Source organism: Salarias fasciatus, assembly GCF_902148845.1.
Source record: "Salarias fasciatus chromosome 7 unlocalized genomic scaffold, fSalaFa1.1 super_scaffold_4, whole genome shotgun sequence".
Classification (NCBI taxonomy): Eukaryota; Metazoa; Chordata; class Actinopteri; order Blenniiformes; family Blenniidae; genus Salarias; species Salarias fasciatus.
Genome location: NW_021941229.1, coordinates 15,706,955 through 15,722,062, shown reverse-complemented (window position 1 = coordinate 15,722,062; position 15,108 = coordinate 15,706,955). Strand labels below are relative to the sequence as shown.

Below are 15,108 nucleotides of genomic sequence, written 5' to 3'. Positions count from 1 at the left end.
GAAACAGACAATGAAAAACAAACAACAGAAAAGAAAAGACCACACTGACAGGAAGAGAGGGGCGAAAATACCTTCATTCCAAGTCAATGACACTGTGTGTGTTTGAAAACCTGAGCATGTCAAAAAGGGATCATCCAGATTCACAGAACCTCTGACAGTTATTAAGAAAATGGGACAGAGCACTTATCTGCTTAGTGACGGTCGAAAGTGGAATGCATCTAAACTTGCACACTTCCAAAAAGAAGCTCAGACCTGTGCCAGGAAGGACAGTGAGACTGTGCTTGATGGAATCACTATGGCCGAGAACGAAACTGATTCCACACCTGAGACAGGCCCAAGACGAGGTTTGAGAAACAGAAATCCACCTCAGTGGTTGACAGATTTTATTAGGTAAAGGGAAACTCAGAAACTTGGGAGTGAGTGTATTGTTCTAACTGAAATTTCTGCTGTGATGTTGAAAAAAAAAAATGTTCTGAAAAACATAATGTGAATAACAGTGAATGTGAATGGTTAATTGTGTTTCAGTTATAATGCAATTGGGATTTTGTTCAAAGTGATTGATGCTAATCCTGCATGCTAATGGATGATTTAAGATGGTTGTGATTTGATTCAGACATTTACTTTGATTCCTGTTTACTTTGAATCATACTGTTTCTTTGGAATACCAAGAGTAATTCTTTCAAGAAAAGGGGAAATGTTGTGTCATGTTTTTATACTTTGAAACCCCCAGAGGGTGCTGTTGGCCTAGGAAATACAAGAGACGTTCAAGTTTGTAAGGAGAAGAAGAAATAAATGAAAGCCTGATGTACCGTGCTCGTCTCTCCGGCTACTTTATTCATTTTGCAAGCCAGATACAACAAAAGCTCAGACCTTTTTTTTTGTGAAATGAAGAGTTAAAAGGACGTCATTGTGTCTCTTTCTTTCACTCGCCTCCACACAGTTCCAGAAGGATTTGGCAGTAGTCACCAGATGTGTCTGCCTAAGAAGTGACAAACAAAAAGACCTATTGTAAAATATCAACTTCAGTTATTGTTACCACAGTTGATATATCGAAAAGGCTTTGCTGACTCTTTGAGTCTTTCATGCCTCACCTTGATGATGGAGGACAGAGACTTTCCGTACATCCTTTGAAATTGAGCTTTAATGTTCAGCATGTCAATCTCAGCCCTGGAGACCACTGTTCTGATGAGGATAGAATCTGTGACGCCAGGCCCCTGCAGAGAAAGAGAATGGGATAAAAAGCATCTTGTATGTAAATGTTTGAAAAAAGAAAAACAAAACTAATCTCCACATTGTGATGATCAGTTGGTTCATAATTCCCCCATGGACTGTGGGGTTGGAGGAATATTTATCTTTAGAGAGAACGTGGTTTCTGCCCAAAAGGATTTTTGGTGTATCTCCCATTCATTCATGCTTTCTGGTTGTTCAATGGAGAATAAATTTTGGAGTTCATTGCTGAACACGCCACCTTTGACTCCGGTTCTTCGGCTCTACAATATTGTATTTGCATTTTGCATATTTACCGTCACTGATTTGTATAGCCGCCCAGCAAAGAAGGCTGACTTGTTCCTCAGGCATTTCACTGAAATGCAGAAAACAAATCCAAGGTCATAAAATGCATGTTTGCACGATAAACACAACTGGTTTATAATGGTGGCCTTATTCTAAATTCACATCGAAGAAAAGGAAAAGATGGGATTTAGCTGCATTTCATTACAGAGGCCTTCTGTGGACTGGCTTTTTTTTCTTTTTTTTAAGGTTTTGGTGACATCTCCAGCACCAGGAAGTCAGTGCATCACTGAAGAGACAGACCTATGGCCAGAAAGACGTCCGCCAGAGGGCCAGACATCTCACTCTCGATGCTCTCCTCTATGTCTCTTCCAGAAATCTTCTGATACGCCACAAACACTGGAGGAAGACAAAAACTGTTAGTTTAGGAGACTTGAAGGAACGGTGTTCCTCTGAGTGTTTTCATTAAAAAAGGCCACAAGGGGTCAGTATAGTTCATACAGCACAGGAACTTGGTGAGCGGTTTGTTGAAATGGGATGAATCGTCATCACATAACATTGACAACATGACATGTTTAATGTGAAAAGTGCATTCAAAATATTGTTTGATTTAATTTTATATAACGTTTTACACAAGCAGGTTGTGGTTCAGTAGGGAAAGCAGTTGTCTTGCAATCGTTGTTAGTTCGATTCCTGTCTCCCCCTGTCTGCATGTCGAAGTGTCCTTGGGCAAGACACTGAACCCTGAATTGCCCTCAGTGGGTGGACCGAGCGCCTTGCATGGCAGCCGCCTCCACTGGTGTGCGAGTGTGAATGGGTAGATGTGATAATGCAGTGTAAAGTGCTTTGGGTTGTGTTCATCCAGAGGAAAAGCGCTATATAAGTCTAGTCCATTTTAGCATTTCCTGCATTCTGACATGATCAATTTAAGGAAGTCATGAGATTACCTTTCAGAAGATGGTGTTGGTTCCTTCCGCAAAGCACAGAGAGAAATTTATCCTCATCTGTAGCCCATTCGGCCTCCCCAGCCTCGTAGATTTCCTACAAGCACAGACACAGTGTCCCACTGGTAATGGGGGGGGGGGGGGGCATTTGGAGCAATTTGGCTTTGCACGGGCAGCGCCTCGTAGGCAGCTGCAATAGCGCCCCCAACCCAGTGGGTGAGATGCTGGGAGGACAGCGGGGCACCACGCCCCCTGGTTCCACTTCCCTCAAGTGTTGTGCTTTTGCACATTTCTGTTTGAAAGTTATGATGCACATAGAGTGAAACCTATCTGTCCTTTAACTTGGAGGTTTTTATTTAGCCTCTAAATGCAGGGTGGTTGCATTTTATGTAATAGTTTTTTAACTCTCCAAGCTGTTTATCTGCTCTTTTGTTGCAGATTATTTATAGAAAATGAAGCATATACATTGTTGGTTTATTATCATTTAATACTACAGTTTTGTATTGTTTTTCTGTTTCTCAGTCTGATTCAATAAGTAATCTATACACACACACATACAGTCATGTCAGTAATGAGTGGTCTTTCAAGGTACAAGACAGATAGTTTTTCATTTATGTGCATCATAACTCTTAAAGCTAGGGTTGGCAATCTTGGAAAGCTAGCGTTAGCATGTAGCATCTCCCCAAGGCTCCGCCTAGCTAGCTCCGCCCAGCTCCCACCCCATTGGAGGAGCTCCCGTTGGGAGCGAGACGCGCGCGGCGCTTCCGCGTCCAGTGCGTCCCTGGCGTAACCTGTCCTCAGCGCTTCGTTTCTTCGTTGTTCTTTATTTGCACTGCGCCAAGTTATGGCGCACTCAACAGTAAGTAAACCCCCAAAGATTCGTCTCCGCCATTCTACAACAACGCTCCGTCCTTCTACGCGCGCACTGAACCAGGGTCAGTGCACGCGTACATGTACGACATGTACGCGCAGGGGGCAGGTCGAACGGTGAAGGGATTTGATTGGTTTAAAAAAAAGGTGTCCCCTGTTTCTGTTTTTCCCGTTTTACTCCTGCTGCAGATAGCGGATATTTTCCAAACTACTTTAAAAACACGCTATGAATTGCTGCCCATCGGGTCATGAAGATCATTTTAACCAGTATTTTAAAAAATGTATCTCATTCAAATCGCCAGCCAAATCGCTTTAACCAGAATTCCAGCAGGGGCAAGACTGATTTGTGGCACTGGCAACTAGCAGTGACATGCCGCAATTTATTTATGCCACTATTTGGAAGACATGCCACAGTTTATGTCGCTGTTTGTGAACATGCCAGGGCTAATGCCACGGTTTGTGCCAATAGCACAATAATCTGCTTTTTTCAGGATATCAACATTTCTATAGATTAATTAAGACATAAGGGTATAAATTCGGAGTGATGAGGAGATCATTACGGGGTGACCCCTGCTGGTCATTTTTTGTAACTACTTTCATGAAGTCTTGAGTCGAAAAAAATGCAGTTTAGCGTCTAACAATCAGGACCAAAGAGCAGCAAAGCACAGAGTAATCAAGTGTGCACAGTAATAATATGACTGCTATGAGATATTTACAGTCCTGGCAGGAGGCTGGAGCTGCAGTCAGACATTTACCGCTGTGTTGAGAACACTTTGGAGAGCGGCGTTAAGCCCCGCCCACCTCTCATTAAGGAAATAATGAGTGGAAAATCTGTTTGTCGGTCAACGAGTTGAATTCTCCTTTTTTCGTTTTTGTTAAAAATCGAGAATACAAGAAAAGGACCCGTTTTATGCAATCTGATTACCGGGTAAGTCAATTTAACAGAAAATCAAACTAACAAAAGGTAAATTGTCCGTACACAGACCCATCTCGCTCAAACAGCGGTATATGTACTGGTGATACCCGTGGCATCTTTCCCAAACAGTGCCACAAACTGTGGATTTTTTCCTATAGTGACATAAACCGTGGTATTAGCCGTAGCATGTTTCCAAACAGCAGCACAACCGTGGCATCTCATCCAGACAGCGGTATATGTACTGGCAATAGCCGTGGCATGTTTCTAAAACAGTGGCACAGACCGTGGCATGTTTCTAAAGCAGTGGCACAAACTGTGGCATGTTTCTAAAACAGTGGCACAAACCGTGGCATTAACCCTGGCATGTTCAGAAACAGAGACATAAACTGTGGCATGTCTTCCAAATGGTGGCATAAATCATGGCATGTCACTGCTAGTTGCCAGTGCCACAAATCGGTCTTGCCGTCTCTCCAGAATTGAGCAAAAGCACAAAGAAAGCACAGAAATGAGCTGAAAACATCTCTGTCAGTGGGCCGTGGCAGAGCAGCACATCATTCACAGCAAAACAGAGTAAATAAAAAGTATTCAATCTTTTTAATGTAGTGGTGCTCTTCACTGCAGCGCATTTAAAGACGAGGAGAAGCATTCATTTCACTGGTCAGGATTACACTGGTTGGGTTAAACCCAGTCTTGTCTCTCCTCCCTCTTTGCCACCTGCGGCGGTGGGAGGAACGGATATGTGGGTGCGCCGCACTGCGCTAGACAGCGCCTTGCTTGAAACACCCCGTTGGCAAGGCACAGGACAGGTGCGCCGCACTTGTGCCTGGTCTACCAAAACAGAGCCCATACAGTCACACTGGTAATGTGGGGGGGGGGGGGCAGAATTCAGTTTTCATCCTAAAACCTGTGAAATGTTACCTTGGCATCTTGGACAACCTGGGCCTCGTCCACTCTGTCGCTCTCATCCCGGGCAGCCTGCAAACAGAGGAAATGGAGCAGCTTAAAAGACAGCATGTATGATGGAAGACAGGACAGGCAATGCTCAAAAATACAATACTAATGTGTTACTTTGTGTTAAGTTCTTGATGACTTTCTGCAGTTATTCAAATAATTTCAGTTTCCAACTGAGGTCTAACAGTATTCACCCTGGCCTGAGCTGGGAGCGGCTGTGTGTTTAGGTTTGCTCACCGAGAGTAAAGAGACCAAAACCCTCTGAAACATTCCAGATGTTTCTCCAGTAACAGCCTCCTCCAGGTCCTCCCCATATTCTGAAACAAAAAAAAGTAAATAATTTCAAATCGCACATATTGTGCCTCGACAAATTGATAGCCGACATCCACATTAAGCTATTGGTGCAATCTGTGCTGAGTTTCTGCTTTTGGGACACAGATACAAAAATATCCTTTTTCAAGTTTTACAAATTCCACTGGGCGGGCCATGAGCTCGCACCTCACAAGGTCTGCTGCAAATGAGGGAGGGTGTGGAGCAGCACTGACTCCACCCACAACCCAGAAGAAAATTGCTAATAAGCTCTGGAGCTTTGCAGATACAGAGGCCTGGAAAATGGCACAAGTTTTGCGATTTTGGCTAAAAACACCATGATCATAATTTAAACATCCTTGAGAATGCTTACAAGTATCTACAAAACAGCACTGGAGAGGGACTGTAATGATGTGTATAAAATCAATCAATAAATCTGTACAGTGTGACACAACACAGAAATGCATCATAATGTATATGAAAAAAACAAAGCCATTTAAGAAAAAAAAACACTGAAGAAATAGTTAACCAAACAGAAACAAATATCTGAATAATGAGCTGCCCCATAGACAGCAGCAATGACTGAATAATTTACAGCATCCACTGTTTTCTGATAATGGGTGACTGCCCCGACTAACAAAAAACAAAAACGTAGTCATTGCTACATAATATCATGTATCATAGACGAGTCATAGGCCCCAGCACGCTGACATATACAACGACCTGAGGGCAGAAATCCGATTCGTGCAAATGATAAAGTTACCTTTCTTGTAGGCCAAGATGATGGTTTTCACCTCAGTGTTTGACTTTGAGGCGAGTATGTCAATCAGACAGGCCTCGTCTGTACCAGATCCCTGCAATGAATTAGAGCGCCACGAGTGAAATTACATTTTGAAGCATTAATTAGGTGCACTGACCAATAGGCAGAGATGGATTTCTAGAGGACCCAGAACGCATCTGGGATGCATCAAAGCTCTGTCGTGTCAAGTGTCTTACAGTGAGACAGTGTTACATTACAACATTATAACAGTTATGTGATATGCAAAGCAGAACAGTCATACATAATTTTTACAAATTCCTACATGTGGAAAGGAAGAGATGAATTATTATCGTAGAATGTATTAATGAGCACAACAACGGCACCCTGGGAATTTCACCCAAGGAATTAAATTAAACCAAAAGACACACAGGTTCCATGAGATACGGTTCCAAAAGGTACAAATACAGCTTTTCAACTCAAATCACCATTCATAGGTGGCAAGCACAGTCAGTGAAGTAATCCCACCACCAGCAACACAGCAGACGAGATGGAAGGGGATGCCACCACCAGGTCACCAGCACCACCACCACCGGCCTCCAGCCGCTACAAGGGGAAAGAAATGAAACACTTAGTGGGTCTGCAATCAAAACAATAATCCAAAACTTCATCACATCACAAACGGAGATACTGCTGCTCGCCAAATGACAGAGCAGGAGAAGAAACGGGGATCCAGAGCTGGTCTTCAGCTCCAGATGAGGAAGTGGTGATCCTGTGGATGTTCACCAAGGCTCTCTTCACCCAGGTTGGATTTTGGATACCTAGTGAAGGAGCGGTGCTTGAGGCCGGTTCCAGACTTGCGGGTCAGATCAGAACGCGGCCCGTGCATCGCCTCCGTACTGGAATATCTCGGACCGGACTTTGCCAGCTGGGGGCGCTCACATTCCTTCACTTCATGCGCAGTCCATCGTAAACAAGGCGTACATCCTGAACATCGTCCTTTTTTTTTTTTCTTCATCTAACTTCACTAAGGAGAAGTTGGATTTTCTGAGCCTCATGGAGACTTGATTATTAAAGTAATGATTAGCTGCAGGCCTGATTCTATATCATTGTTTACTTCATATCCTATTATCTTTTTACATGTCTCCTTTTCAAATGGCACTGTGGTAGTAGGGCATGGCCAAGCGGAGAGGGGTGTGGGGAGCTCATTAGAGAACTGAAGTCACCTGCAGGGGATTGACCCGTCTCTCTTTCCTCCTCCCAGCACTTGAAAGAGCCGCTCCAGGAGGAGGCGGCAGGTGGAACAGTCTACAGATGACATTGAGGAGACGTCAGGCTGGCAAAGGACACATTACAGCAGTTTTGTGTTTTGACCAGAGGGAATCCTGGAGGAGCTCTCCGGGTGTGTTTTCATCTGGAGGGTGACCTGTGAAGGACTCCCTGGTGAATGTTTGAGTTTGATTCATGAACGGAATAAAAGGACTGAGAAACTGAACCCGGATGGTGCGATCATGCTGGTGAACCCACACCTGACAGGCCGAGAGCTGTCACATGTACCTATTAATATTTGTTTGTTTTAGTCAGCTCTGACTTATCATGGTTGAACATCACTGTTTTGTTTTAATTGTAGGCGTTGGTCTTGTTATGTCATTCAATAACAAAAACTTGAAATATGAGGAAATGGCCTTCACCAACAGAATAAGTGCATGAGAAAAACCTGACCTTCATGGCGTTCCTCAGCTCATTGGCGTCGTACACAGGAGCGAGCATCAGCAGACCCAGAACGACATCTCTGAAGTTCCCACTCAGCTCAGAGGACAGATCATCAGCCAGGTCCTGCACATGATGAAGAAAAAACAAAAGTAAAAACAAGCACTCGCTCACTCGCACTGCTTTAATGATTTCACATATTGAACAGGGATTATCTGACAGTGAATTTAGATGAAGAGAACAATGTTTCATGAGATGTGGCTTCAGTCACTAAACTAGACGGTTTGGTTCCTGGAAAAGAGAAGCTGCTCCTAAAACTTGCCAGTGTGACCAGATATGGGTGTCGCCATGAGCAGAGTGACTCACTCTGTCTGCCTGCCAGGACTCCTCTCACAATCCTCACTTTTCTGCCACTCCCTCAGTGAGCGTTTTAGATAACTTTATTGATCTCCATTTAGACATACGGCGAGCTGATAATCATTCTGTTGATTTCATCAGCGCTGTGTGAATTCACTGGAGTGAAGTAAGATGTCCGGAGACACATCCACTGCTGCTGAGATAGTTCTGCAGCCAATTTGATGTGTGAGAACTGCTGCTTGAAATGTCTCACCTTCCCCACTGTTTGCTTGTAGGCCTCCTTGATGCGTTGCCTCTGGATAATAGTACGGTGGGCCAGGACCTCGATGATAGTGGCCTCATTGGTGCCTAAAATATCATAGTGTGTCTTTACTCTCCAATACACCAATGATGATTCAGTCACTTCAGGATTTCTTCCTCAGTTTTTCTTAACCAAAAATGTAGATTTGTGATAATCAGAGAAAAAATTTACAGTTGTCCCAAGTATTGGAAAACATGCTGCTTCTGTTTTTCTGATTTCCATCTCTTATGATAAAAGAAAAATTGTTTCTTCTCACACTGTGCATTTGAAAGTATTTCCTACTCACTGTCAGCGAACCTAACTGGTTTGTGACAATCTGATAAAAACTGGGAAAACACAGGATTAAAAGTGACGTTTCATTTAATCATAAGCACTGTGGGCGTCAAAGCAGCATAAGAGGCAATATAGGAGTGTTCAGACATATTTCCATTGCATTCAGTAAGTCACGTTTAGGCTGACTCACGGGTTTGCAAATGACACATTATTTGTAGTCTGGTAACAAGATTACATAGTCATCAATGGATATCAAGTACAATTTTATACCATTTAAATTATTTCTAAGCTATAAGTTATATATCATCTTGTTAATTTTTTTTTACTTTCAAACTGATTTTCTTATCTATGAAAACTTATGACGGAGTTTATTTTACTGACTTTAAGGCAACAGAATATCTTTCTCATATAAAAAAAAACTCAAGTTTGAGCAGTCTTTCTTCTGTCTTAATTTCTTGCTTGTGTTGTACGTCGCTTTGGACAAAAGCGTCTCCCAAATGAAATTGTAGAGAACTGTAGCGTAGAAATAGTCAAACAGGTTTCAGGTCTTCAAGGGAAAGACGTCATGCAACAATTGAACAAATTTGGATGAAACTCTCGTTATGATTTTCACACACAGCTGTTTGTTGTTGCTGGCATGGCAGCCATCTCAACCAATTCAGGTCAAGTTTACATAATGTTTAACATAGTGACATTACTGAATACTCCTGATGGTTTCTGAAGTGACAGCGCGGCCGTCTCACTCACCGGCTCCTTTTATGGCCTCCCGCAGCTTCTGGGCATCGGCCTGGGCATCAAAACAGGACGCCTCTGTCACTGTTCCACGGTCTCCAAACTGATCAAGAAGAGCAGGGTCACTTTAGTTTCTTCTTCCCTTCTTTCAGGCCCCATCATATCTTAAAGAGCTGTTAGTCAAACATTGCCCCAGGAGAACACACTAAAAGTACAACGGAAGGCAACGGAAACAATCTCTACCTTCAAGGCTGGGCTTAACACCTATTTATTAAAGCTTCCATTTAGGGCTGGTTCAGGCCTTCATGGACCATTTTCTTAGTAAAGCTGCTATACTATACTACTATAGACTATACTTTGCTACTATGTGTCCATTGTCTTTCTTCTCTCTCTCTCTCTCTGATTCCCGAGGTTCGCGATCTGAAGCCTCCTGTATTGATCCACCTGCAGCAAGCGGAGCAGTGCTGAGTTGATTCAGAGAATCAATCCATCCACCCCCCCCCCCCCCCCCCCCCCCCCCACCCCCACCCCCCCCATCCCTTTTCTCTCTTTCTGTTCCCTCACCACAACCGGAATAGCAGAAAGCCACCACCTCTGAGCTTGGCTCTGCAAAGGTTTCTTCCTTTTAAAATGGACTTTTTCCTTACTTGCTCATGTGGAACTGTTGGGTTTTCTCTGTAAAAATGCCTAGAAATGACTCTGTTGTATTTTTTGCTGAATAAATAAAGCTGAATTGAATATTGTCTACAGGCTGCATCAGGCACTTTCAACTGACCTCACATTATACGGACCAGAATAGCTTTACATGTATTCCATTAGCAAATTTTTATAGATTAAACTGACAAAGCGTAAGATCTGAACATTTTGATCAGAAGTTCATATCACGATGAAGTCTTTCATCTTTACAGGATGATCTAACCTACTGACTTCCTCCAGTGGAGAGAATGTTGCTGGTTATGGAAATAAAAGCGGCTTACATGCCGTGCTCTCTGTGGGAGAAAATACTCACTGCAGCCATTGTGAAAGGAGTGTCAGTTTCCAAACTGGAGATTCCAAAAACTGGAAAAGAACAAATGAATAATTATGTCAGTGGCATAAAGTCTGATGTAAGAATAAAGGAACCCACAGAGACAGCAAACTGTTAGAAGTTTGCAGTTTGAGCAACATTCACCACATTCTTTTAAAAGTGTTTTAATTCCTACATGTGATCATAGGCTCCCTCATGTTCCATGTCTGTGCAGTTCTTAATCTTAATGCGCTCCTGTTTGTTGTGCCACACCTGTATTTACCAGGTACACAATTGGCAAGCTCAAACCAATAAGTAAAAGAGGAAATACATAACTAAACAAGAAAATAAGAGGGAAAAAAAAACACAAGCTTCCAGGTCTTGATATTTATGCGTTTGTATAGTTGTATCTTTTAAAAATCATCTCTTTATATAGCTTTCTTTTAAACTGCTCAATATTTTGATGTTGTTTCAACAGCAAAGTGTTCAGGAGAGGATTGGAAGGCATGAAAGCTAACAAAAGTCTGTGACAGTGGAGTTGGCATGGAGTAGGGGGGCACACGGAGCGCCTCCCATCGCAGACAGTCCGACCTCCGCTGGAACGGTCTCGAGATAAAGTCAGCAAAACCCGCGCTTACCTAGACAGAGGTGAACTCAGCCTGGGTCCGAACAGAAGGGGAAGCGTCGGGAAAAGCGGGGCAGAAAAGCTTATAACTATCAGCTGCTCCCAGGTCCCACCCACTGAGATGTCATAGTGAACAGGACCCACCCAGATGCATGATCCATCCGCGTGTACAACAGAGCGCGCACACGACAACGCATAGATGAAACACTGGTTAACAAGAAGACGGCCACACTGTCCATTGCAGTTTTCCTCCATTGGTTTGGTCCATTTTGGAAAGACATTATCAAACAATTGAAAAAAATTTGGATGAAACTCTCGTTATGATTTTCACACACAGCTGTTTGTTGTTGCTGGCATGGCAGCCATCTCAACCAATTCAGATCAAGTTTACATTATGTTTAACATAGTGACATTACTGAATACTCCTGATGGTTTCTGAAGTGACAGCGCGGCCGTCTCACTCACCGGCTCCTTTCATAGCCTCCTGCAGCTTCTGGGCATCGGCCTGGGCATTAAAACCGGACGCCTTGGTCACTGTTCCACGGTTTCCAATCTGATCAAGAAGAGCAGGGTCACTTTAGTTTCTTCTTCCCTTCTTTCAGGCCCCATCATATCTTAAAGAGCTGTTAGTGAAACATTGCCCCAGGAGAACACACTAAAAGTACAACAGAAGGCAAAGGAAACAGTCTCTACTTTCAAGGCTGGGCTTAACACCTATTTATTAAAGCTTCCATTTAGGGCTGGTTCAGGCCTTCATGGACCATTTTCTTAGTAAAGCTGCTATACTATACTACTATAAACTATACTTTGCTACTATGTGTCCATTGTCTTTCTTCTCTCTCTCTCTCTGATTCCAGAGGTTCGCCATCTGAAGCCTCCTGTATTGATCCACCTGCAGCAAGCGGAGCAATGCTGAGTTGATTCAGAGAATCAATCCACCCGCCTCCTCCCTTTTCTCTCTTTCTGTTCCCTCACCACAACCGGAATAGCAGAAAGCCACCACCTCTGAGCCTGGCTCTGCAAAGGTTTCTTCCTTTTAAAATGGACTTTTTCCTTACTTGCTCATGTGGCTGTTGGGTTTTCTCTGTATAAATGCCTAGAAATGACTGTGTTGTGTTTTTTGCTGCATAAATAAAGCTGAGCTGAATATTGTCTACAGGCTGCATCAGGCACTTTCAACTGACCTCACATTATACGGACCAGAATAGCTTTACATGTATTCCATTAGCAAATTTTTACAGATTAAACTGACAAAGCGTAAGATACTGAACATTTTGATCAGAAGTTCATATCACGATGAAGTCTTTCATCTTTACAGGATGATCTAACCTACTGACTTCCTCCAGTGGAGAGAATGTTGCTGGTTATGGAAATAAAAGCGGCTTACATGTCGTACTCTCTGTGGGAGAAAATACTCACTGCAGCCATTGTGAAAGGAGTGTAGGTTTCCAAACTGGAGATTCCAAAAACTGGAAAAGAACAAATGAATAATTATGTCAGTGGCATAAAGTCTGATGTAAGAATAAAGGAACCCACAGAGACAGCAAACCGTTACAAGTTTGCAGTTTGAGCAACATTCACCACATTCTTTTAAAAGTGTTTTAATTCCTACACGTGATCATAGGCTCCCTCATGTTCCAAGTCTGTGCAGTTCTTAATCTTAATGCGCTCCTGTTTGTTATGTCACACCTGTATTTACCAGGTACACAATTGAGCTTGAGCTACAAAACCAACAAGCCGAAGTGATTACATAACCTCCTTGGCGGAGGTAATTACAAGGTACACGAGTGAGGTTGCACTCAAACCTGTTTCCTGCCTGTCAGGATCAACTTTCACCACTAATGTGGTCTGGAGAAACCAAATGCTCATATTTTATCTCCACCTATATTTGAGTGCGTCAAACTTTTTTTTTATACCACAAACAGCATTTAAACATAGTGAAAGACTATAAACTAAGCCCTAAACACAATAAACATATAAGAAAACAACAACAAGAATGAGATAATCCAAATTAATTTGTCTCTTTCATGTTCAAAAAAAAGAAAAAGAGTGGGAGTAAGTCAAAACTTATCTTGTCCCACAATTTCACTTTGCCCAATGAATCAACTTAAAATACCTGCTTCCAAATAATTATAATGGAACGATATTAAGAAAAGAAAACCAATAAGTAAAAGAGGAAATACATAACTAAACAAGAAAATAAGAAACAAAAAAACACAAGCTTCCAGGTCTTAAACAAACAAACAAAAATCAATTTCTTTTTAATCTCAGTAATAGAAATATTGTAGCGGCTGTGGGGGCCGCTAGCAGCCTGTTCCGGGGAGCCACGGGGCATGCTGGGAGCAACAGAGCGCGCTCCCTGCTGTTTGTGGTATAAAAAAAAATGTTTGGTTTCTGCAGACCGCATTATGTAAGTTGATCCTGACAGGCAGGAAACAGGTTTGAGTGCAAGCTTACTTGTGTACCTGGTAAATACAGGTGTGCACAACAAACAGGAGCGCATTAAGATTAAGAACTGCACAGACATGGAACATGAGGGAGCCTATGATCACATGGAGGAATTAAAACACTTTTCAAAGATGAGGCATGAATGTGGTGAATGTTGCTCAAACTGCAAACTCGTAACAGTTTGCTGTCTCTGTGGTTTCCTTTATTCTTACATTAGACTTTATGCCACTGACATAATTATTCATTTGTTCTTTTCCAGTTTTTGGAATCTCCAGTTTGGAAACTGGAGATTCGGGACTTTTGGGACTGTTTTGCAGGGTTTCTATGTGTTCTCGGGGTTTCCTTTATTTATGGTTATCTTCTGCCTTTGTGTTACTGTGTTGCAAGTTCATTTGTGTTGTTTTTATGTTTGTTGTATGGCGGACCGTGAGCTAGGGGGATTGGTGGAGGAGTAAGCTGGGGCCTGCGCGCCACCATATTTGTTGATCTGTTGGTGTATGAAATGTTCCTGGTGCTTAGTTAGAATTGCAGTTCTACGAGTGTGTGCGTACCCACCTATGGGCTTCGCTAGTGGTACTCTCCCTGGCACCAGCCAATCACTGAAACAGATCTGAAATCGACGCGCCAATCCCCTATGCGCGCTGGCACACTGCCACGCCCCTCACCAAGGGGATATAGTCACCGCGTGCCCGCTCCACTTCCTTTTTCTGAACAGCCAGTAGAAAAGGCAGCAGGGCAGCTGGGCCTGTCTGGGTAGTAACTATAATTTCTACTTCATGTGGTGCTCAGCCCACCTACGGGCTTTGCTATTGGTACTCACCAAGGCGGAGACCGTAGGGATAAATGTAACCCCAGCTGGACAGGCTGACAGGATTGGCACGGAAAAGGAAGTAGGCAGGCCGTACGGCCAGTACCGCCACACCAAACACCCAGATACTGGCGGCAAGCAGCCTTGTACCGAGTCACCGACTGCAGACGTGTCCGATAAGCACTTCAACACGACGGCACATATACGCTGGGCAGGACACCAGAGTCACAACAGCAGGCAACAGAACCACACACGGCCTGAATCCCCCCAGGGAAACAGTAGCTGGTCTGGACACGAACCAACACAGTTAAGCGACAGAACCCCTGTTCTTGCTGAAAACTTATGTGGCCACAGAGTCTGTGCACATATCCATCAGATAGGAGCGCACAAAGGTGGACGCAGAGGCCCAAGAGGCGGCTTGGCAGATGTCACCCACCATGACACCTCTGCACAGAGCCGCAGAAGTGGCAACGCTCCACGTAGAATGAGCGTGAATCACCGCAGGTGGCGGGCGGTTCCGTGCCTCATAGGCAGCCACAATAGTGCCCCCAACCCAGTGGTTTAGACGCTGGGAGGACAGCGGGGCACCACG

At 43.5% G+C, this 15,108-nt stretch overlaps 1 protein-coding gene across 2 annotated transcripts; it reads right to left on the bottom strand.

Moving 5' to 3' along the window:
• Positions 1–819: 819 nt before the first annotated feature.
• Positions 820–12,914, bottom strand: LOC115382456 (annexin A4-like). Of its 2 annotated transcripts, XM_030084183.1 has the most exons (15): positions 12,873–12,914; positions 12,680–12,729; positions 11,726–11,813; positions 10,639–10,688; positions 9,645–9,732; positions 8,577–8,671; positions 7,979–8,092; positions 6,263–6,353; positions 5,428–5,507; positions 5,158–5,214; positions 2,457–2,550; positions 1,813–1,908; positions 1,524–1,582; positions 1,092–1,214; positions 820–979 (listed from the first exon to the last, which is right to left on the bottom strand). In XM_030084183.1, exons 1-15 carry the CDS (start codon positions 12,892–12,894, stop codon positions 923–925), a joined length of 1,164 nt encoding a protein of 387 aa, XP_029940043.1. In that variant the 5' UTR covers positions 12,895–12,914; the 3' UTR covers positions 820–922. The 2 variants fall into 2 exon arrangements, with proteins under 2 accessions (XP_029940043.1, XP_029940044.1); XM_030084184.1 differs by lacking the exons at positions 10,639–10,688; positions 11,726–11,813 and having other exon boundaries at positions 12,680–12,882.
• Between the last annotated feature and the right edge of the window lie 2,194 nt (positions 12,915–15,108).

Bases quoted from the DNA above. Each gene is read 5' to 3' on its own strand.
- LOC115382456 (XM_030084183.1), bottom strand. From the start codon at position 12,894: ATGAGGGAGCCTATGATCACGT. The intron at 12,730-12,872 runs GTAGGAATTAAA...GTTCTTTTCCAG, and splicing joins GAGGGAGCCTATGATCACGT to TTTTTGGAATCTCCAGTTTG. The intron at 980-1,091 runs GTGAGGCATGAA...GTCACTTCTTAG, and splicing joins CTCTGTCCTCCATCATCAAG to GCAGACACATCTGGTGACTA.